Source organism: Narcine bancroftii, chromosome 4 (genome assembly GCF_036971445.1).
Source record: "Narcine bancroftii isolate sNarBan1 chromosome 4, sNarBan1.hap1, whole genome shotgun sequence".
In the NCBI taxonomy this organism is placed as follows: domain Eukaryota; kingdom Metazoa; phylum Chordata; class Chondrichthyes; order Torpediniformes; family Narcinidae; genus Narcine; species Narcine bancroftii.
The window spans coordinates 39,983,955-40,009,245 of NC_091472.1; the positions used below are offsets into that span (position 1 = coordinate 39,983,955).

At 42.2% G+C, this 25,291-nt stretch overlaps 1 protein-coding gene across 4 annotated transcripts in view; it reads left to right on the forward strand.

Annotated features, from left to right (window-relative positions):
* Positions 1–25,291, forward strand: part of LOC138760479 (protein kinase C epsilon type) — a 680,128-nt gene that overhangs the window by 640,662 nt on the left and 14,175 nt on the right. For all 4 annotated transcript variants that reach the window (XM_069931096.1, XM_069931095.1, XM_069931097.1 and 1 more), the window contains one exon: positions 12,663–12,809. In XM_069931096.1, the coding sequence (XP_069787197.1) occupies positions 12,663–12,809 (147 nt within the window). The remainder of the gene's footprint in view (positions 1–12,662; positions 12,810–25,291) is intronic.

Genomic DNA, 25,291 nt, shown 5'->3' on the forward strand with positions numbered 1-25,291 from the left:
ATTAGAGGTAGTCTGTCTGTTTTTGCTTATATCTGACAAAGGGCACAGGTTTGAAATGTTGGTTGTCCTTCACTTCCCATGGTGGCTGCATGACCTGCTGAGGTTTTCCAGCAGGTTTGTGTGCTGTCCTCAACCCCAGCAACTGCAGTCTTTCTTGATTAACTACTTAGATATAGGCCAGGCAGTTCTGCCTTGAAAAAAAGATGGCTCAGATTAAGAATAATCCTTGCTCTTTTATTCACTAGCAATACAGAATTGAATGTCATATCTCATGGTTTTGTGAGGGGCGAGTTGTGCATCGCGAGCCTAATTTAGTTTTTCAAGGTGTCAAAAGAAATTGATGAGGGTAGGGCAGTGGATGTGGTGTAAGGCATTTACAAGGTTCCCCATGGTAGGCTTATCTGGAAAGTCACGAGAATGGGGTCCATGGGAATTTGTCTGCATAGCATTGTGGATTAGCTGCATGGATTAGCTTGCACACAGAAGGCAGAGGGTGTAAGTAGAAGCAGCATATTAGAGGTTGGAGACTTAGGGTGTTGCAAATAGATTTGTTCTGGAACCTCTGCACTTCGTGATTTTCATAAATGACTTGAGAAAGAAGTGGGTCAGTAAGTTTGCAGATGACATGGATCTTGGTAGTGTTGTGGATCATGTAGGTTGTACAGGTAGTCTCCGATTTACAACCGTAATGTGGACAGAAGGACTGGTTGTAACTCGAGTTGGTTGTAAGTCAGGAACAGAGCCCTTGGGCTGCCACTGGGAAAGGGGACATCGGGTTGCCGTGGGGAACAGGGACCTCGGGCTGCCGAGTGGTAATGGGGACCTCCGGATGCCGCGGGGAATGGGGAGCTCATGCTGCCAATGGAGAATGGGGACCTCAGGCAGCCGATGAGGAATGGGAACTTTGGGCTGCCAACTGGGAATGAGGACCTCGGGCTGCCAATGGGTAACGGGGAACTCGGGTTGCCATGGGAAGCGGGGACCGGGCTGGCATCGAGAGCGGGGACCACTGTATAAAGCACTTTTAATGCAAAACATGTACTTGTACAGTAGTTTTAATAAAGATTTTTTTTTAATTGTCATATGTGTGGGTGGACGTAACTCACATAGGTTGGAAGTCAAGGACTACTTGCAATAGGTTACAATGGGATATGGACAAGATGAAGATTTGGGTGTGGAAGTGGTTCAGTCTGGAAGAGTGTGAAGTGATATCGAACTCAAAGGTGGAATACATATTGAGTGGCAGGATTTGCAGCAGTGTGGAGAAACAGAGGATTCTTGAGGTCAAAGTCCACAGATCCCTCAAAGTTCTATGCATGTTGATAGGGAATTAAGAAGACTAATGGTGTGCTGGCTTTCTTTAATTGGGGGATTAAGATCAAAAGCAGCAAAGTGATGTTTCAGCTCTATAAAACTCTGGTTAAAACACATTTAAGTATTTTGTTTGGTTCTAGTTGCTTAATTAAAGGAATGATGTGGAAGTTTTAGAGAGGATGCAGAGGAGATTTACCAGAATGCTGCCTCGATTGGACAACGCGCCTTATCAGGAAAGATTGAGCAGGCAAGAGCTTTACTTGTTGGAGCGACGGAGGATGAGATGTAACTGAGTTGAAGTGTACAAAATTATGAGAGGCAGGATAAGGTGGAGAGCCAGCACCTTTTACCCACTGTAGCAATGGCCAATACCAGACAACATCTGTTTAAGGTTAGTGGAGGAAACTTTGTGGGGCAGGGGGGGAGAGATTAGTTTTTTTTTCATACAGAGAGTGATGGGTGCCTGTAATGCATTGCCAAAGATAGTGGTGGAGGCTGGTACAATAGGGACCTTTAAAAGATTCTTAGATAGGCATGTAGCTGACAGAAAAATGGAGGTTATGAGCTGTTAGGGAAGGAAGGAATAGATTGTTGTTGAGTAGGTTTACAACATCGTGGCCTGAACGATCTGCACTGTACTGTGATCAAGGTTAAATCGGTTAAGGGAAGGGTGACAACTACAGAAATAATATTTTATCAGGTCTCAACCAAACCTTATTGACTATGAAGATTAAATATAGTAAATGAATGTAACTCTGTCTGAATTTGATTTTGTGATTACTGAGTGATTCCTTGGTACTATAGAAATACTTCAAAATATTCACCAAAATCCAGAGAGGTCACATTAGAATTGGCTCTTCCTGTGCTGAGCCAACACAATTTCTGTAACGTTGATACAGTGTTGAAATGAAATATATAATTAAAAATCTCCTTGATCTATTTTATATTGTACACATCTCATTGCTTCAGATTCTGTTTGGGGAAAAAACGAATTACTTGTATATGGCATTTTTATAACTTTGTGTCTGTTTTTCCAATTTCTTAAAAACAATGAATGTGCTTTTTCAGAGGACATGACCCTATCATAAGATAACATTGTGTCATTTTGGTGACTTAGCAAAAGTTCAATTAAAGTACCACACTGACAATTTTGTTTGCTTTTATATGTAATTCTAAGAGCCAAGTGAAACCATGGATTGAGTGGATGCTGCACTTTTCACATCAATGACAACTGATTATCCTGGTGTTGATTATCTAATTGAGACTGCTTTCAAAGCCATTTCTAAGGTCTTTATCAATGCTTTTTTTCCCCTGAGAGAATTTTCTTGGGAGCACTACCGGCTTTTATTGTGTCATTAGTAATCGTACAATTAACAAAGTATAAGTTAATATTACGCATGGTAGTTGCCATAGAAACTTCAGAGCGTCGAGTCCCTGTAGCTTTTTGTTGTCTCATTTCTTGTCAGTTGTATAGGTATGTAAAGAACAGGAAAGGCACAGGAATTAAGTGAGTGTCTGGGGAGACTTATTTTTGTCTGTTAGCAAGGGATTTGAGTTGGAAGGTTTGGTTTCCTAACATTGTGCAGCTTGACATTTGATCTTGAACGACAGAACTCAGTGTTATCTATATCTCCAATATACTTTCAATAGTTTGTATAAAAATTCAGTTACCTTTCTTCGGAAATATTAAAATGTCTACTTTGCAGACTTTTTGTAATCATGATGTTTAAGGGTGTAGATAAAGTTACTCACAATTTTAATTCTCAGACACAAAAAGGAATTTTTTGCAATTATTAGAGCAGTTAAACATTCACTGAGGGTATTTTTCATCAGTCACAATAACCAGCAAATTTACACACTTAGATAATTATAGACGACTTGGATCAAATTTTAAGACTGATTTAATCCAGGAATTAAATTGTTATATCAACAGGTCATTTCCATGAACACTTGCAAAGGCAGAATTGCCATGTGAAAGAGCAAGTTTCATGATGATTTTTTTTTTACATGAGAAAAAGGAGGATGTGAGAATGGAAAGATGTATTTAATTTTATTTTTGAAGTGTGTGTTTTAACTACTTGTGGTAATTTGTCCTGTTCTAGCTGGCTCGAGCCAAGAATTTAGGTGGACGAATTGCATTCAGGCACTTTGCTACCAGTGTTTCTCACAGTTGATACAAGAGCTCCGATCCAAGTGTGTATCAATTCCACATTCCCAACTTTTTAGCACTGATCCCACCCCAATCATCCACTTCAACATCACCAGCAATTGGGAAATACTGTAGTCTTTGCTCAGCATTTAGCTCAGTTTAGTTATGTTACACAGTGACATTCAAACTTGCATCCATAAAGTACTTTCAAACCCCAATCTAAATCCTAGGTAAAGATATTAAAGTGGGTACCCGGATACAATCCTGCATGCAGAAAATAGTCCAAACATTAATTGTCAGCAAATTCTCATAGATACTATTTGAATATAAGTGACTTACAGCCATCTTAAGATTTGTACAGTGAATAAAAAAGTGATGACTTTATGAGGATAGACTTTGAAAAATTTTGGGTGTCCTGTTGGATGTAGAGTTAAGCATTCCTGTCCTACACCATTAGTAACTGGAGCTGAATCTTGGCTAGGATAGACCAACGAAAGTCTTAAGTTGCTCCTACTTATGAGGACTCTTTATAGAATTCATTTGAGAGTGGCTCAACCAAGCTATTGGTGAGTTGAAGTCTATACTTGGAAATTATGGAATATGTTAGGTGCCACAGTCTTGCAGGTTCAGGACCAGGTGCTACCCCTCCACCATCAGACTCTTCAACGACAAACTCGATCAGAGACTCATTTAAAGACTCTGACTTTTGCACTTTATTGATTTTTTTTCTCTCTTTATTGCACGGTCAGATTGTTTACATATCTTTATTTGTTGACATGTATATGTATCTTATTGAGTAAAGTTTTTTGCTCTACCGATAAGTAGATATACTGACTGGCCTGCTGGAAGATTAATCTTACGGTTGTCTGTGATGTCATACATGTGTATTCTGACCATAAATCTGAACATTAATAATCAGAATGGCCACATAAACCGAATCATAGACCTGTAAATGGAGTTAGTGCAGGGAAAAACAGTTCCTGATGGAAATGAGTGGGTATGATCTGACAGGTATGATTTGCAGGATGACCAAGGTTGGGAAACTGATTATTCTGGAGCATTTGACATCTTAGAAAGTTAACTCAAACAGGAAAGAGGTGGAGTAGGTCTCTTCATAAAAGTTAAGATCAGTGAGGGGAAAAAAAATCAATAAGTAGAATCAGTTTGGATCAAGATAAGAAACCACAAGAGCAAAACTCTCTTTAGTGTGGTTGCTCAGCTCCTGTAGCAATACTGCAGAATAGAGCACAAATAAACAATAAAGGAGACTTGTTTTTTTTTTAAAAAGGCACTGCAATTATCAGGAACTGCTTTAATCTTCATGTAGATTTGTACATAATAAATTGCCAGGCCTAGTTTTCAGGATAACTTCACATGATTTATCTCAGCAGTTTTGTAGAACTAAACCTCATGGAGCCAACAAGAGAACAGACTAGGACATGAGATAGGATTAACTAATGATTTCCCTGGTGAAGAATCCTCTGAGGAAAAATGAGCATAATCTGATAGAATTTCATATTCAATTTGACAGTGAGAAACATAGCTCTGAAACTTGTGTTTTTACCTTAACATTCATAGATAGAGTTGACTAAAGTGGATTGTAAATAAGATGATAGTTAAGGTTTGGCAGATCTTCAGGGAAACCCTCACAATAATCTACACAGATACAGTATATTCAATTGAGAAATAATCCCTCTGTGAGAGGGATCATTCATCCTTGTCGAACTAAAGAAGCCAAGTCAAGTTAAAATAAAAGGCACACTTTTTTGTCAAGATGTACGGTAATCAGAAGATTGGGGAAAAAAAATTAAAAGCCAGCAAAAAAAAAGAAGAGGGAAAACAAGAGTGTGAAAAGAGAGAATGGAGTAGCAAAGAAGCTGCTGGGCCTTGAGGAGAGGAGACTGGGAGTTTATCATGGGAAACAAGTTAACAGCAGAGAATTTTTTAAATATTGGATATTTGTATTCGGAGCAGAAGACAGAAAAAATGCAGCTCATTTAATAGTTGAAAATCAGGAGCAAAAAGGTAGAGAATAATTTATTAAAGATAAAAAAAAGCATCAGGCAGAGACCTGGGACTAAATGCTGACACCCCTTAAATCTGATGATCAGCATCCTGGGATCTTAAGAGTGGCTCTGGTCATAGTAGATCCATTCATTGGTTGTAGTCTTCCTACTTTCCCTGGATTCTAGAAACATCCCCGATTAGAAAGACTCAAATGGACAGCAAGGTTAGCGCAGCAGTCAGCGCAATGCTCTTACAGCGCCAATGACGGGGATTCGAATCTGGCGCTTTCTGTAAGAAGTTTGTGCATTCTCCCCATGTCCTCATGGTGCTCCAGTTTCCTCCCACCCTTGAAAAATATACCGGGGTTGTAGGTCAATTGAGTGTAATTGGATGGCACAGGCTCGTGGCCTGTGCTGTATGTCTAAATTTCAATGAAACATTTTCAAGAGCGAGAGAGACACACACAATAGGAATCTAGGAGCCAAAGACAAGCTGTGATGAGTACAAAGGAGTGAGATAGACTGAAGAAGCAAAAAAAAAAATTGGCAAATGAAGTTCCCATGAGCCAGTCTCCAGCAGCCCACCACTCGTGTGGATCCTCCAACTGCAGGTCACCTGCAGACTGTGTGGGTCCCTCAGCCACTGCACTGAGCCCCTCGCTAGTCCGCCATTGTGGTCGTCCTCCTGTCGGGCTGTCTCCCAAGCTACTCCTTCTCAAGGGTGGTGGGGTTGGAGGGTCTTCGCCCATTTCTGGCTCACTGCTCCCTGGAGTCTGCAACCCTTCGTGGGCACTGGCGAGCTCAGGCACCGCCACTTTGAGCACAGACCTCATGGTTGCAGGATTTTACTTACAAACACCATCAACTCCTTTAACAGGATGTTTAAAGCCTGCTAGCATGAGAATCGGGTGGTTGAACCATTTGGAGCAGCGCTGTGTCTGCACTCTCCCGGAGCTGCACCAGCGACAGCTCTACCATTACAGCAGTGCTGCCTTTATTTCCCTGGGTGGTTCAACATGACAGAACCATTTGGTCAAGTCAATAAAGAAAATGCAGTGATGTTTGATTTAAATTTATTGGCATAATAAAATATTTACTGTAAGACTTTTATCTTAATAAATGACCTACGCCACGCCTTAGGTCGTATGTTAACTTCCAAGTATGTTTGTTGTGGAATTCATCCATAATTTTATATAAAAATATTTTAAAACAGCACATTATTGTAAATCACTGTAGCACTCCAACTATTTTCAAAAAAAATGAACACCATAATTAATTATTATTCATAATAATTCTTTTGGTCTTAAGCCAACAAGAAGACTGCAGGATTAAGTAATAGGAAAACATGAGCAGGTTAGCAAATGAGCAGCACAGAACATCTCTTCTCTTCTCTTTGGCTTGGCTTCGCGGACGAAGATTTATGGAGGGGTATGTCCACGTCTGCTGCAGGCTCGTTGGTGACTGACAAGTCCGATGCGGGACAGGCAGACACGGTTGCAGCGGTTGCAGGGGAAAATTGGTTGGTTGGGGTTGGGTGTTGGGTTTTTCCTCCTTTGCCTTTTGTCAGTGAGGTGGGCTCTGCGGTCTTCTTCAAAGGAGGTTGCTGCCCGCCGAACTGTGAGGCGCCAAGATGCACGGTTGGAGACGATATCAGCCCACTGGCGGTGGCCAATGTGGCAGGCACCAAAAGATTTCTTTAAGCAGTCTTTGTACCTCTTCTTTTGTGCACCTGTCTCGGTGGCCAGTGGAGAGCTCGCCATATAACACGATCTTGGGAAGGCGATGGTCCTCCATTCTGGAGACGTGACCCACCCAGCGCAGTTGGGTCTTCAGCAGCGTGGATTCGATGCTTGCGGACTCTGCCAGCTCGAGTACTTCGATGTTGGTGATGAAGTCATTCCAATGAATGTTGAGGATGGAGCGGAGACAGTGCTGATGGAAGCGTTCTAGGAGCCGTAGGTGATGCCGGTAGAGGACCCATGATTCAGAGCCAAACAGGAGCGTGGGTATGACAACGGCTCTGTACATGCTGATCTTTGTATGTTTCTTCAGGTGATTGTTTTTCCAGACTCTTTTGTGTAGTCTTCCAAAGGCGCTATTTGCCTTGGCGAGTCTGTTGTCTATCTCTTTGTCGATCCTTGCATCAGATGAAATGGTGCAGCCGAGGTAGGTAAGCTGGTTGACCGTTTTGAGTTCTGTGTGCCCGATGGAGATGTGGGGGGGCTGGTAGTCATGGTGGGGAGCTGGCTGATGGAGGACCTCAGTTTTCTTCAGGCTGACTTCCAGGCCAAACATTTTGGCAGTTTCCACAAAACAGGACATCATGCACTGGAGAGCTGGCTCTGAATAGGCAACTAAAGCGGCATTGTCTGCAAAGAGTAGTTCACGGACAAGTTTCTCTTGTGTCTTGGTGTGAGCTTGCAGGTGCCTCAGATTGAAGAGACTGCCATCCATGCGGTACTGGATGTATACAGCATCTTCATTGTTGATCTTCATTGTTCAGCATCATGCTGAAGAAGATGGCAAAGAGGGTTGGTGCGAGGACGCAGCCTTGCTTCACGCCATTGTTAATGGAGAAAGGTTCGGAGAGCTCATTGCTGTATCTGACCCGACCTTGTTGTTTTCGTGCAGTTGGATAACCATGTTGAGGAACTTGGGGGGGCCATCCGAGGCGCTCTAGTTTTTGCCATAACCGACTGTAAATTGACATTGCAGACAGAGAATGCATTGGAGAACTCTGAAATGAAAAGCACCAGAGGTAATAAATCCTTATCAGACTGACAAACTGAGAAAGCTAGAGTAGACCACTTTAAAGGTAAGAATCTAGGATTAACAGTAGGTTTTTTAAATGGCAAATGGGTTTCTGAGTGCAAATTTTTAACTGGACCAATTTTGAAAGGGTGGGCAGCAACGTGAGCTATAAATTCACTGCTATAGAAATGAGGCCTAGGGTATTTTCCTTCAAATCCTGCCCTAAGATGAATGTCACACAATAGGAATCTAGGAGCCAAAGACAATCTGTGATGAGTACAAAGGAGTGAGATAGACTGAAATCAGACAGGGTTAGTAGGTTAATTGGTCACATGGATGTATTTGCACGACATGGGCCTGTAGGACGGTTACCATGCTGTATCCCTAAATTAAAATTAAAGAATTAGACCATTTCACCCTGCTACATTTGCACCAGTTCTGGGTTGGGCAAGCACTGAAATGAGACAGAAAACCATCCAGATTGTTGGACACCTGCTGATCAACTGTTGGGGCAATTCCAAGGAATAGGTGTTGATTTGAATTAGATGGTAGGGAGTTCTGTGATCCCACAAGGAATGAATAAACCACCTGCTTAGACGTCCTCAGGCACCACATCCGTTTTCCAAAGTTATAACATGGAGTAAAAGTAATTGCAAGCAAGTTGCTCAAACTGTCCAGAGAGATTTTGCAGGGAGGTCCAAAAGGTTCAGACCTGGTGCAGGCAAGTACCATCATTGTCCATTAAAGTAGATGGGATTGCAATCAAGAGTCTGCTTTGATCTGTTGACATTTTGAGAGTTGTGTGAGCTGTACTGGTCCAGACAGGTGGATAGTATCCTCTCAAGCTCCTGAGCTGTGCCAATGGATGGTGGAATGATTTTGAAATATCAGGAAGCAAGTCACTTGCTGCAGAATACCCAGCCTCTAACTTGCTTGGTATTCATATGATAATGAGCATGCAAAATGGATCGCAAAACTCATGTAATTTAATGTTTAAAATATTGCACAAATAACTTTGAAGTTAAGAATCATGGCTAAATTTCAGATTTATTGCCAGAGTACATACATGATATCACAAACAACCCTAAGATTCTTTTTCCTGCAGGCGACGCAGAATTATCACTTACTGATTGTGCCAAATACACAGCGTATACATGTAAACAAATAAAGAACTGTAAACAGATAACAAATGTAAACAAACTGACTGTGCAACACAGAGAGAATTTAAAAAAATCATTAAAGTACACAAATAAGAATCCTTAAATGAATGCCTGATTGAGTTTGTAGGTAAATGTAGATATTCAGACCCCAGTTTTAAAGTTCAAATTTATTGTCAGAGCACATACATGATAACATTACACACAACCCTGAGATTTTTTTTTCCCTGCAGGCCAGACAGAATTTTTACTTATCAGTAACAATAAATTGTATTCAAAAAATATGTATACAAAAGAAAGAAATGTAAATTTAAAAAATGTAAACAAACTTCATTTCAGAAAAATAAATACTCAGTAATAAATAATGAGCAAAGTAGGTGTCTTTAATTGAGTCTCTGAATGAGTCTTTTGCTTTGGAGTCTGATGGTGGAGGGGGAGGATCTGTTCCTGAACCTGTTCGTATGAGTCTTTATAACGATGACTTGATTTTTATTGTCATTGTTTCAAAGGTGTGAAAATCAAGCATTTCTGAGTAAGGCAAACTGATTGCCTCTATCAGATTCTGCCAAGATAATCAAAATAAAAACTGACCACAAAAGCAAAATACAGCAATTACTATAATTTGAAAACTATATTTCTGTGGAGTCAGAAATAATATTAATGCTTCATGTTGACTTTACATCAGTTGATAAAAATGATTGTGTAGCGGCTGTTAACGGCAGCACTACTGAAATGAAGCACGTCCACACAACACGAGGGTGAACCAGTAACTGAACTTTATTTGAATCCCTTGCGCTGCTTCTGGGGGTTGACCCACTTCCTCTCTGGGGCGTGCTGGTCTAAGGGAATGACGTCAGCACATTGTGGAGTCACTGGCTGCCCAGTAACGCACAACCAAGAAGCGGTGACACCTCCCAGGCAACGCATGCCACCAAACTCGGGCTTCTCCTGAGAAGGGAAGGGGGGCCATGCCATCTTGTACCAACTGACTGGGGCTATGATTCGGCCCGTCTAACCGCACGATCGCTCAGCTTACTACAATGGTTACTTTACCCACGAGGCTGTTGAGGAACACTTAAAAAGTCCATTAAAGGTCATTTCTGATGGTAGTTGTTAATTTGGCATAGATGTTGGTATTTTTAACCTTGTAGCTGGAAAGATTGTGATTAGGGCTTATTACATAACCAGCTTTCTTCACTGAAAATAATGACAAGGGTTTTCATAAGGTCACACAGTTGGTTTGCATGAAGAAAGTTTTTGGGCCATTTGATCTTGCCACCTCAGAATGCCAGACTGATTGTTTCCCCATTACAACATCGGCTTATTTCCTAAGTAAGTCAATTGTCTTAGCTTTAACTCTGCTTCCTGGTAATCCATTCCAACTGTCAGCCACCCTCTATGTAAAGAAATATTTCCTGGCATCTGTCCTTTGAAGAGGTACTAGGAGCCAGACATGAGAAGATTTGGAAAGTCATGAGATCCATGTTTTCAGGAACTCAAGTGATTGTCAGACTGAACACAGAGCAAATGTTCCTTTGAACAGTTTGAATCGCTCTTTTGCAGAATACATTGTGGCAGTAGTTTTTGCATCACAACTATTGTCCTGAATATTGTCTTTTTCCTCACCTGCAGGAAAAAGTATCTTAGGGTTGTTTGTGATGTCATGTATGTACTCTGACAATAAATCTGAAATTTAGCCATGATTCTTAACTTTAAAGTTATTTATGCAATATTTTAAACATTAAATTACATGAGTTTACTGATTAATTCTGTACAGGCTTAATTTTTGACCATCTTAAAATAGGTTTAGCAAAACTTCAGCCACTTCAAGAAATTCAAAATCTGATCTTTGGATCTATAGGACGAAGAAAGTTCCCAACACCTAATTTCTACATCTTTTAAAAATGTAACTACATCTGGTTCCTACAAACTTACTTTCCTCAGTAAATACCTCCAAGATATGAAATTGGAATAACATAACAATTTGTGATTTTCTTTCCCATCCATGCCAGTAGCCAAAAATTTGTCATCTCTGACTGCTATTTTCAGATTGTTACTTTACCCAAGTTTTAATTTGTGATAGCTCTATTATACAATTGTGAATAATGTTATGGGCCCAGAGGACCCCAAAACCCAGCAGCAATAGTAATTCACCAAGACAAATGGTTACTTAAACAAAAGTTGCTTTTAATTATCTTTAAACATGAAAACAGGATCAAACTTTAACTTATTACTGTTAACTTAACCCCATTCTAATTCTAAGAGCATGTGTATGTAATGTGTGTGTAAGTTCAGAAAAGTTATTTAATTCACAGTGCAATCTCACTTCTCACTCCTCCAAGTTCACTGTATCAGGCAATTCTTATACAGTGCACAGAATTTAACATTTATGAATTTCACCAGGCTTTGGTGCTTGAAAGGTAAATGATGACCACTCAGGTAGGTTCTTGTCGGTTTTCAGAGAGAGATTTGTTGCTCGTTGGACACAAACAGATTTCTTCTGATCAGCCACTCCAGTGTCTTGCCAAAGAAACTTGCCCCACCAGGGTTTTCCAGATGATAACCTCTTTCTTTCAGGTCACCACAGAGTTCCTTTTTGTTTCCCTTATTTCAAGTGAAACATTATACAGCCAGCCATCTCCTCTTGTATGAACCACAAGGGCTTTGAACAGGCTGAACTAAGAACTCACAACCTATCTTCAAAATAGGGTTTTTCCACAAGCTTGCCAGCTTGTCCTGTTCCAATCCCAGCTGCTGCTGCTGAATTGTAGAATTGAATTCTCGCTCTCTCTCTCTCTCTCTCTCTCTCCCTCTCTCTCTCTCTCGCAGAGAAAAGCCTGTTTGACTCTTTCTGCTTGCAAAACCATATGGCCCTCCTAGAACAGCAAACTGCATTCAGCTAGACTGCAGAACCAGAACTAATCTTCTGAGTCTGTTCATCTGTTGCTTTCCAAAACAATAATCCATTACTCTGCAGCATGTCCAATTACACCTACTTGTGAAGGCTCTATAGCCATTCTTCAAAGTTTTTGCAAAGGCACTCGGAGCCTGGACTGACTGGCTTGAGCAGAGCTTTGGCATTTTAAATGAGATCTGTGTTGTGAAGTGTTTGTATCTTTGTGTGGCCTAACTAAAAACCCCACAATTTATCTCCTTTAAAACATATCTACATACAATATAAAATATAACATAATCCGTCACAATAAAGAAATACGATTTGCTTAATTATATTTCTTATGAAATGGTGTACAATTCCATATCTAATTTCTATCTTTTCTATTTCAGTTCATGACAAAGAGCCCAAATAAACGCTTGGGTTGTGTTACATCACAAGGTGGGGAAGATGCAATTAAACAGCACCCATTTTTCAAGGAAATTGACTGGGTACTGCTGGAACAGAAGAAAATCAAACCCCCTTTTAAACCAAGGATAGTAAGTACCTTATAATACAGATCATTTGCATGTAAACCCATACACAACATTGTCTAAAGGTATTTCAAAACTATTATGGAAAACATTAAAAATTAGGGTACACAAGCATTTTAACAGTGCTTTTTAGGACTGTAAATGAAGAATATTATCTACCTTTATTTTGAATGTTATCCACAAACTATTAGTGCATTGATTTTCTTTAGGTTATTTCTAGTTTATGAGGAAAATTTTGTGTTTTATATCAGTTCTATGCAAAGCCTCATCTGAACATATATTTTGCTTCTGTTACCTAATGATGGTGCTGGAAACAAGAAATGAAAGATTCAGATTTTGTAGTGGTTCCCAGACTTGCTCCAGTGTTTTCCTTCCTGTAATCCCTTTGTTCCACACATAACAGCCGTCATCAAAGTTGCTGGGATAATTGACCAATATAGAGTATGTGGGACTGGGTCTGAGTGACTGCCTGGCGAGTTTTACCTCGCTATTCACTAATTTATAGTTTTTATCTGGTGCTTGTCCACAGTGGTGACAGCTGAACTAATGCAGTTTGCCTGTATATTTTCTGATCTGTTAGTTCTCTTCTGTTTACTATATTTTGGACAACCACGTCAAGAAATTATACATTTATATTCGCTAGACTCTGCTAAAGCAATGTAATGTTTTCTCTCAGAATCTGATTTCAGAACACAATTTAACTCTAAAGCACTTTGTTTTCCAATTCGGAAACAAAAAAGACTAAATCTTCATCATTCAATTGCCCTTTTGAGACCAACATGCGGGAATTTCAGGGAAAGGTCATTCCAGGACACTAATAGTGTACAACATAATATTGCACGTAACTTCCAATTGACATCCTGCTTAATCTTACTGTACCAAAAGAAGACCCCTGGGAAATTACGAAGGAATTTGAGGTCTTACATGTTGGTTGATGTAGCAGCAAAATATGGAATGCTCCTTTCCAGAATTACTGATAAACTGTATAATGTACATAAATAAGGATTCCAACTTGTTACCAACTTTAAAGAAAGATAAAATGCAGTAATTTATCTCATGCATATAGCATTAAAGGCAAACTGAAGGGTTATTGCATACCCATTTTGGTGGGGGAGAAATTAAACAGTTTGGGTTCTGGTCTGTAGGGTCTTTGGAGGAGAGGGTAAATGCAACCCTAACCTGAATAGAACCAGAAATAGGAGTGCCCGGAATATTGGATGGATGAGATAGTGGTGATCAGAGACATAGAAGCCAAAAATGCGATCCTTCAAGAGAGGATTGGGGCTGGCTGGAGATCAGAGTTTTAATGGATCAGAAGATGAATGATATGCCTTGTGATCATGGGGATGGGAGTATGAAGAAAAATTGGGAGGCGCTGGGGGCAGGGCAGCTGGGGGTGGGATAGAGTAGTAACAGTTGTTCTGGGAATGCATTACGTTAGATATTCCTCCTCAGTACAATGTAACCCAATTCCCCCGAGATAATGCTCCACTGATGTTGAAATGTCTTGCATTGCATGAAGGAATTGTTCCCCAAAATGGCAAATATAGTTTCCATAGTGCAATGATTTGACTCAGAAATCGTTACAATCACATTTCAACTCTGGAACTCATAGGCAGCACCAAATATAAAACTATGCAGCACATCTGAATTCTGACCACTTTTAGAAAATAAAGCATAGAACAATACAGCATGGTACAGGCCCTTCGGCCCTCAGTGTTGTGCCAACCCATATATTTCCTTTAAAAAATGTACTAAACCCTTCTTACCCCATAACCCTCCATTTTTCTTCCATTTACAAGCCTGTCTGAGTCTCTTAAATGCCCCTAATGTTTCAGGCTCCACCATCATCCCTGACTTGACATTGAACAACTCTGCATTAAAACACTTACCTCTGATGTCTCCCCTATATATCCCTCCCTTCACTTTGTACACATGCCCTCTGGTATTTTTATTCCTGCCCTGGGAAATAGGTGCTGGCTGTCCACCCTACTGACCATTAACCATGTACTCAGTCTCCTAGTTTGTCCTTTCAGAATGCATCACCTCACACTTATGTGGATTTAACTCCATCTGACACTTCTCTGCCCAACTCTGCATCCTGACTATATCCTTTTGTAACCTTTGATGACCTTCATCTCCATCCAAGACTCGTCCAACCTTCGCATCATTCATAAGCTTACTGACTCATCCTTCTGCCTTTTCATCGAGGTCATTTATAAAAAGCACAAGTTGCAGGGTTCCTAGAACAGATCCTTGCAGTACTCCACTAGTCACTGATATCCAGAAAGAATACTTTCCTTCCAGTACTACTCTCTGCTTTCTACCTGCAAGTCAATTTTTTTCATCCACACATGGATCCCATGCCTCATAACTTTCTGAATGAGTCTCTCATGGGGGACCTTGTCTAATGCCTTGCTAAAATCCATGGAGACTATGTCTACCATGCAATCCTCATCAATTTCTTTTGTTACCTCCTCAAAAAACTCAATTAGGCTTGTGAGGCACAGCCTTCCCTTCACAAAGCCCTGCTGACTATCCTTGAGTAGACTGTACATCTCCAAATGCTCATACATTCTATCCTTAAGAATCCTCACCAATAGTTTGCACACCACTAACATAAGACTCCCATGTCTATAATTCCCAGGATTCTCCCTATTATCTTTTTATAAACAAGAGGACTTCATTTGCCATTCTCCAATCCTCCACCACCTTCCCTGCTGCCAAAGAAGATTCAAAGATCATAGCCACTGTCCAGCTAGGTTTTCTTTTACTTCCCACAACAACCTGGGGAATATCATTTCCAGTCCAGGGGACTTATCAGTCTTTATGTTTTAAGAAGATCCAACACATCCTTTTCCTTAATCTCCACATTGTCCAGCACAAAAGTGCGTTCTATTCTGACCTCACCCTGATCAAGGTCCTTTTCTCTTGTGAATACTGAAGCCAAGTATTCATTTAGGACCACCCCAACCTTCTCCACCGCCTGGAGACACATGTTGCCTCCTTTATCCTTTAGCGGACCCACCTTAATTCTCATCATCCTTCTGTTCTTCACGTACGCATGGAACATCTTGGGATTCTCCTTAATTCTACATGCCAAGACTTTCTCATTTCTCTAATATATATGCTTCCTTCTTCCTCTTGACGAGCTGCCTCACCTGCTTCGTCAACCATCGTTCCCTTTTCCTACCATCTTTCCCTGTCCCAGTGGGACAAACCTATTCTGAACCCAACACAAGTAGTCCCTAAACTTCCTCCACATTAATTCTGTGCTTTCACACATGAACATCTGTTTCCAATTTACTCTCGCTAATTCCTGCCTCATCCCATCGTAATTAGTCCTTCCCCAATTAAACATTTTCCCATTTTGTCTGCTTTTATCCTTATCCAAATCTATGCTAAAGCTCAGGGAGCTGTTGTCACTCTCACCAAAATATTCACCTACCGAGAGATCCGCCACCTGACGAGAGTCATTCCCCAGAACTAGATCCAGTAGGGCCTCTCCTCTCATCGGCTGGTCCACATACTGTGTCAGGAATCCTTGGACACACCTGACAAATTCAGCCTCATCCATTCCTATTGCAGTCAGGAAGTGCCAGTCAATATTAGGGAATTTGAAATCACCCATAACTACAAACCTGTATTTTTTACACGATTCTAAGATCTGCCTGCTTAACTGCTCCTCAGTGCTCTGAGGGCTACTTGAGGGCCTATAGACTACTCCTAGTACTGTGATTACTCCATTCCTATTTCTGACTTCCACCCACTCCAGCTTAGTGGATCCTCTCTCTGCAGCATCCTCCCTTTCTGAATGAGTCTCTCATAGGGGACCTTGATACTATCTCTGACCAGTAATGCTACTCCCCCCCCCCCCCGCCCCACTTCTCTTACCTCCTTTCCTATTCCTTTTAAAACACCTAAAGCTTGGTACCTGCATCAGCCAATCTTGCCCTTCCTTCAGCCAAGTCTCTGTAATGGCCACAACGTGGTAGTTCCAGTACTGATCAATACTGTAAGTTCATCCCCTTTATTCCTCATACTCATAGCATTGAAATAGATACATTTCAACCCCTCTAACTGGTTACATTTATGTTTCGATCCCTCCCTGTCCTTCCTCACAAACTCAGAACACATAGCATCATGCTTTCATCCTTCTACCCTATTCTCTCTACTCACATTCTTGTTCCCACCCCTGTGCCAAACTAGTTTATACCCTCCCCAACAGCTCTAGCAAACCTACCCATCAGGATATTGGTCCCTTTCCAGTTCAGGTGCAGTCCATCCTTTTTGTATTGGTCAGACCTTCCCAATGATCCAAAAATCAGAACCCATGCTCTCTGCATCAACTCTTCAGCCTCGCATTCATCTGACAAAACTTCCTGTTCCTACCCTCTCTGACGTGTGGCACAGGCAGCGATCCTGAGACTACCACCTTTGAGGCTCTGCTTTTTAACTTCTTTCCTAATTCCCTGCATTCCCTCTTCAGGACCTCATCCTTACTCTTATCTCTGTCATTGGTTCCTATATGGACCACAACATCTGGCTGCTCACATTACCCCTCCAAAATAATGTGAACATGATCAGAGACATCCCTGACCCTGGTACCTGGGAGGAAACATACCATCCTGGAGCCTCGATCTCATTCACAGAATCTCCTATCCACTTGCCTAACCAACGAGTCCCCAATTCCCTTCTCTGGTGGGGGGGGTCAGCCTCTGTGCTGGAGATGTGACCACCCCAACCTGTCCCTGTTAGATCGTCGCCCCAACAGTATACATGTTGTTGAGGGGAACAGCCACAAGAGTGCTCTGCACTGTCTGCCTCTCCACCTCCCTTCTCCTAACAGTCACCCAGTTACTTGTCTCCTGCCTTTTCAGGTTGATTGCCTCGCTGAAGCCCCTCTCTATAACTATCTCTGCCTCCCGAATGATCCTGAGTTCATCCAGCTTCAGCTTCATTACTCGGTCTCCCAGGAGACAATTGTGCTGTTCCAGATTTCCCACATCCTGCACTTGGAACATTCCACTGCCTTAGCTCTCGCCATTAACCTTCCTACATTAAAATCAAAGATCTTACTTTCTTGAAATCAAGCTTGTCCTCAGCCTCTGTTTGTTAAAGCCTCGTGAACTAAAGCCTCTTAGACCCACTCCTACCCTGAGCCACCCACACACTGGCTGCACCTCACTGGCCACTCCTCTTTAGCTCTCTCCCTTTATTTGTCCCTGCTAATTATCTCAAGTACCCACTCCCGCGAATCACACTCCATTTAACCCTTCAGTTGGCCACTATGCTCTTTTTAAAACACACTCACCTCAGCTGGTTCCCTTCACTCTCCATGCTCCCGAGTCCTTCACTCCTCCTCTTGCCAAGTTGGTACCTAGTTCGCAATGTCCCAAGGTCCTGATCGACGATCTTTTTTAATACACACTCATCTCAGCTGCTTTCCTGCACTCCACAGAAGAACTTGGTCTTGTGAAAATTCAAATAAAATAGAAAAGCACCTGATGTGAATTTCAGTTGAAGTTGTAAGGTAAAATGAAAAATTGGGCAAGATTTCATTACATTATTATATATCCTGTATACATTGTTGATTAAAGGATTAGAACCATAGATCAATACTGCATAGAAACAGGCCCAACATCTCTTCTACTCCATGCCAAACTATTATTCTACCTTGTCCCCTTGACCTGCACCCTGACCATAGCCCTCCTACCCCTCCCATCAATGTACCTTTCCAAATTCTTCTTTAAAATGAAAATTGAGCCCACATTCACCACTTCAGCTAGCAGTTCTTTCCACACTCCCACCACTCTGTGTGTGAAGAAGTTCCCCCTAATATTGCCCATAAACCTTTTCCCTTTCACCCTTAAGCCATGTCCTCTGGTTTGTATCTCACCTACCTTCAGTGGAAATGCCAACCTACATTTACTCTTTCTCGATCCCTCATCATTTGAAAACCGTCTTCACTGTCCACAACACCTCCAATATTACTGTCACCTGCAAACTTGCTGATCCAATTTACCACATCATTCATTGAGATGAGAAACAATAATGGTCCCAGCACCAATCCTTGAGACACACCGCTAATCACAAGCCTCCAATCTGAGAAGGAATCTTCCACCACTACCCTCTGGCTTCTCCCATCCAGCCATTGTCAAATCCAATTCACTGCTTAACCATGAATACCTAGCATCTAAACCATGACCATGAGTGTGGTCATACCTTTCCCATTTCTCCATTCCACACACATAGACTCAGCATTATATGAGCCCTGTGGTCTGTTCTGTTTGAGCACAGCTGTGATATTTTCCGTGACAAACAATGCCACTTCTTTGTCTTTCCTCCCCACCACTCCCACCCCCCCCATCTCCCCCATCACCATTCTTGACGGGATTGAGAAATGAGTTAAAATGCTGCATACTTCAATACCAAAAAGAATTTAGATGGAACATTTTATTTTAGTAGTACTTTTTGAGATTTCAACATACTCTCATAATTCTGTTACATCCATTATAAATAATGGTCAATAAACTGGGTCATAATTATTTCAGAATTTTTGACTATTGTCTGCTTCAGTGAAAGCTAAGTAAAGATCAATTATTTCCTGAGTGGATGGCATTGCAGTTATTTCCAGGTCAAGGCAATCCTCTTTGGGATCTAATCATGATACAAGTTTGTGGCAATGATGTGCATTCAGTGATATGAATTGTGATTTTTCAGCAGAAATTACTTAGTATTGCTTAAGACATGGTGACTCTTGACCAATCATAACCAATGAGATGCCTATAAGTTCAATTTTAAAATATCTACACAATGTGATTATCTTTCTTTGGCTTGGCTTCGCGGACGAAGATTTATGGAGGGGGTAAATGTCCACGTCAGCTGCAGGCTCGTTTGTGGCTGACAAGTCCGACGCGGGACAGGCAGACACGGTTGCAGCGGAAAATTGGTGGGTTGGGGTTGGGTGTTGGGTTTTTCCTCCTTTGCCTTTTGTCAGTGAGGTGGGCTCTGCGGTCTTCTTCAAAGGAGGTTGCTGCCCGCCGAACTGTGAGGCGCCAAGATGCATGGTTTGAGGCAAGATCAGCCCACTGGCGGTGGCCAATGTGGCAGGCACCAAGAGATTTCTTTAAGCAGTCCTTGTACCTTTTCTTTGGTGCACCTCTGTCACGGTGGCCAGTGGAGAGCTCGCCATATAACACGATCTTGGGAAGGCGATGGTCCTCCATTCTGGAGACATAACCCATTATACTTTACATAAAAATGATGGCAGAACTCAACAAGTCATGCAGTGTTCATTATGTAATAAAGAGACATAACCAACGTTTCATGCCTGAACCCTTCATCAAGAATGAGCAAAATCCAGGCAGTCACCTGAATAGCATGGTGTGGGGGGGAGCAAGGGGAGGAGCAGAGGCCACAAGCAAGAGGTCATAGGTGGATTTGGGAGGCAGGGGACAGGAAAAAAAGCTGAGAAGTGATAGGAGGAGGGGATAACTCTCTGAATGGAGAGGGAAGGGGTGGAGAGCTGGAGAAAAGGAGACAGATGGGATAGGGAAGCAAGGGAGACAGGGGAGTCACCTAATGGAAACCAGAGAAGCATACCTTGATGAAGAGCTCAGGCCTGAAACAGTAGGTATGTATCTTTATATTTGCTACATAAAGAATGCTGCATAACTTGCTGAGTTTCTCCAGAAGTTTGTGTAAACTAGATGCCCATAAAGTTGCTTACTTTGTATCAGTGACTAATAAATGACCACTTATCTCTGAAAGTTCAGTCTTCTGCAGTCATCTAAAAAAATAGTCTGGTGGGTATCTGCTCATTGATCACTGAGGTGTCATTTTTAAGTCCTTCTGCTATTTCAATTCTTAGGCAGGATATACCATGGGAATTTCCACAATGAATCTTGTGTGACAGCTTGTGAAACATCTGAGATACCACAAGCCTTATCAAATACTCAGAATCTTGCAGATGTCTATTAAGTCATCTCTCATCTTTCTTCTCGCCAAAGAGAAAAGGCCTAACTCAGTGAACTTTGCCTCATAAGATGTGTTCTCCAATCTTGGGCACCCTCATGCAGAGAAATTTAAAAGTTAATGGTGAGGTGGGATTGGTAGTGAAGAAGGCGAATGCTCTGCTAGTATTCATTTCAAGAGGAATAGTGTATAAGAGTAGAGAAGTGTTAATGAGACTCTACGGGGCACTGTTGAGACCCCATTTAGAGAACTGTGAAGGATGTGATGTTGTTGGAGAGGGTGCAGAGGAGATTTACTAGGATGATTCCTGGAATACAAGGGCATTTGGCAGCTCTTGGGATGCATTCGGTGGAGTTTAGGAGAGTGAGGGGGGATCTCATAGAGACATTTCGAATATTGAAAGGTTTTGACAGAGTGAATGCACATAAGATGTTTCCCTTGATGGGTGAATCGAGCACAGGGGGTCATAGTCTTAAAATTAGAAGTTATCCAATTAGAATAGAGAGGAGGAAGAACTTCTTTAGTCGTGGATCTATGGAACTCACTGCCGCACAAAGCAGTGAGGGCCAGATCACTGGGAGTGTTTAAACAGGAAATGGATAAGTATCTCATTAGTAAAGATATCAAGGGATATGGGGAAAAGGATAGTGCAGGTCAGTGTAGAGTCTCGGAACAGACTGTAATCTTGTGATCCTGGTAAACCTCCACTGCACATTCTCCACTGCTTCCATATCCTTCTTGTAATGAGGTAACTAAAACTGAACTGAACGCAATGTTCCAAGTGAGGTCTCACCAGAGTTTTATAGAGCTGAAACTCACAACTCTTGCACTGAGAAGGAGGCCCAAGCCATTGTCAAGGAAGTATGGCCAGTAAACAATTTACCCTGCTAACTGACCAATGTACAGTGGTGTTCATGTTCAATAATCATCAGCGGGGTAAAATCAAGAACGACAAAATATTGAGGTGGAGAATTGAACTGTCCACCTACAATTACAATATCTTGTACCAGTCCTGGAAACTCAATGAGTCACCTGATGCCCTATCCCACAGGATCTCCGCCAGTGCACAGAATGGCCGCTTACAAGCCATTCACGATGATCTCTGCCACCCTAGAGTTACCAGGTTCTTCCACTTCATCAAAGTCTGCAACTGCCATACTCAATTGAAGAGATCAGGTCAATGACCAAAAACTGCCAGGTCTGCGCAGAGTAGAAACGACATTTCTACCGGCCAGAAAGAGCACAATTGATAAAGGCCACCCACCACTTTGAATACCTGAGTGTCGACTTCAAAGGACCCCTGCCCTCCATGAACCACAATGTGCACTTCCTCAATGTTATTGATGAGTACTCCCATTTTCCTTTTGCTATCCCCTGCTATGCCACTGTCATCAAGGCCCTGCACTGTCTCTGCACTCTATTTGGCTTCCCCCAGCTATATTCATAGCGTCCATGGGTCCTCTTTTATGTGCAACGAGCTGCACCAGAGGGATTGCCATGAGCAGGATCACCAACTACAATCCCCGGGGGAATGGGCAAGTGGAAAGGGGCATTCCAGTCTTCTGGTGGCAAGAGGTCCTCCATTCCTATATACTGCCACAAATGCCACACCGCACGAATGTATGTTTTCCTTTCCCAGGAAATCTGTGACAGGGACCATGCTGCCGGCATGGCTGACATCCCCAGGGCTGGTCCTACTCTAAAAGCATGTGAGAAGCTATACGTCCGACCCTCTAATCAAAAGGGTCCGCCTCCTCCACGCCAACCCCCAATATGCCTACATGGCATACCCTGAAGGGCATGAGGGCAATGTCTCCGGTAGGGATCTGGTGCCCTCAGGGGCTCTGGAAACCTGCACTAATCATGCCACACCCCCGTCACCCCTAGCCACCCACGATGGTCCAGGGCCATGGCACGTTGCTTCACCCCAACAGAAGACACCACAGACTTGTTGCCACACGCCCACCAGCCCAATGTCAACGACTGCACACAGAAACCCTAGATTGTGCAGGACTCCACCACTGCACCACAATTGAAGCCAGTATTACGATGGTCACAGTGAAAAACCAGTCCACCTGAAAGACTTAATCTGTAACTGTATCATCACCACTTCACCCTACCAGACTCTTTAAAAAAAAACAAGGGGTGAATTGGTAAACCACTGTATGTACACATTTATCTGTTTGGGCACACCCATTGGCCGACAGCACATGTGGCCCCTCCCACAAGCTCCTGAATAAAGGTGATGATTCCACAGCCACTCCCCAGTTCAGGACAGTTGAGCAGCAAGGACGTGCCATTGTTCTGTAGCAAATAAAAGCCGATCCATTTGCTCAACTTCAGTCTTTTGGAGTCATTGATGGTGCATCAGTCCCATGTCAACTCAAAGGCTTTCCATTGACTAAATCATTGGTACAAGTTCACTATTCACAGACTTGGAACTTGGATTCTGGCAAAGAGAGAGGGAGTGGTGTGTACTTATTAGTTAGTACCAGCTGGTGAAGGACTTCGGGGTCACGCAGACCTCCTGCTCTACTGCCTTAGAGCAAATCTCAAATTAATGCAGACAATTCTATCTACCCCAAGAGTTCTCATCAGTGATTCTCTCTGGATTTTATATCCCTCCTGATGCCGATGGCAAACAGGCAAGTGCAGAGCTGCATGACGTGGTCAGCTAATAAGAGACGGCCCACTCCAACACCCTACAAACCATAGTGATTTTAACCTGGTCTATCTCAAGAAAACCCTGCCCAATTACCTTCAGCTCATGAGATGGTGTAGCAGAGGTCCCAGCACACTTTATCACTGCAGCACCAAGATAAGAAAGGCCGACTGTTCTTTCCCAACATTGCATTTTGGCAAGTCGGATCACCTGATGGTGTTGCTTCTGCCTGCAGACAGACAGAGCCTAAAACGAAAAGTTCCAGAGATCAGGACAGTCACAAGGTGGTCATGGGAAGCTGAAGAATGGTTATAGGACTGCCTCGAGTCACTGGAACTCAATGCCTTCAATACCTGATTTGACCACCAGAGCAAGGAAGAACCACTGCGCTCCCTCATGTCCCCTGATGATCCTCTATCTAAGGATGATGTGCAGGTTGCCTTCAGGAGAGTGAATCCAAGAAAAGCAACTGCTCCAGACAGAGTGCACGGCCGAGTACTCAAAACCTGTGTTGACCAACTAGTTAATGTATTCATGGATATCTTCTGTTCCAAATATATCTCAATTGTACTGATGCCAAAGAAGAGTGCAGTAACCTGCCTAAATGACTATCGACAAGTGGCACTCACATCCACAGTGATGAAGTATTTGGAGCATATCGCCTCCTGTCTGAGAAGTTGATGGCATCTCACCACAAAGCCTGGAGAGCAAAGATGCATACATGAGGATTCCTTTTATCAGTTACAATTTGGCATTCATCCCCTCAAAACTGATCAGCAAAATCCGAGACCTGGGCCTCAAGATTCAAATTGCCAGATTCAGGAACAGGTAACAGCTACTTCCCCTCTACCATCAGACTCATCAACAACGGACTCAATCAGAAACTCATTTAAGGCCTCTTACTTTGTGCATAATTTATTATTGAATATTTATTTTCTCCTCAACATGGCACAGTTAGTTTGTGTACATTTTTCTCTTTGTTTACATTTCTCTCTTTTGTAAACATATCTTTTCTTGAGTTCAGTTTTTTTGCATGATGAATAAATAGAAATTCTGCCTGGCCCGCAAGAAAAGGAACCTCAGGGTTGGATGTGATGTCATGAATGTATTCTGATGATAAACTTGAACTTTGACTTGCACTTTGAACTTTGAGAATATTGGAATACACTCCATTTGCAATGACGACTAACTCCAACAATACACAAAGTTCAACACCATTTGAACTTCAGCACTTCATCACCATCAGTATCACTGGAACAGTGTGGCTCCAGTGTGTGCCATCTGCAAAATATATCACTGTTACTCACCTCAACTTTTCAATAGCATCTCCCAAACGCACAACCTCTATCACCAAGTCCAAGGGTGGAAGGTGCTACCTGCAGGATGATCTGCAGATGCTCCTCCATTTGAAGATCATCCAGACTTGCTAATACATCACTGGTCCTTCATCGCCACTCAATCTAAATGCTGGAATTTCAGAGTCTAGTGGGTGTGCCTTCACAAGAGGGACCACAATGGTTCAAGAATGTGAATCCTGAAAAGAATAAATAATGCTGAGCCAGAGGAACATAAGGAATAGTATCATTGGTTGGTTATCAAACCTGTTGAGCCCACTCCACTATTCAATAAAGATCATAGCTGATTTGGCTGTGGGCTCAGCTCCTCCTAAGTGCCTTTATCCCATGGCCATTCATTCCACTACTTTGCAAAAATCTGTCTGACTGGGGTTAGTGTGACACCTTTACAACAGCAGCATTTGGGGCTGGGGTTCTAATCCCACACTGTGTGTAAGGTGTTTATACGTTCTCCTGTATCTGCATGGGTTTTCCCCAAGGTCTCTGGTTTCCAC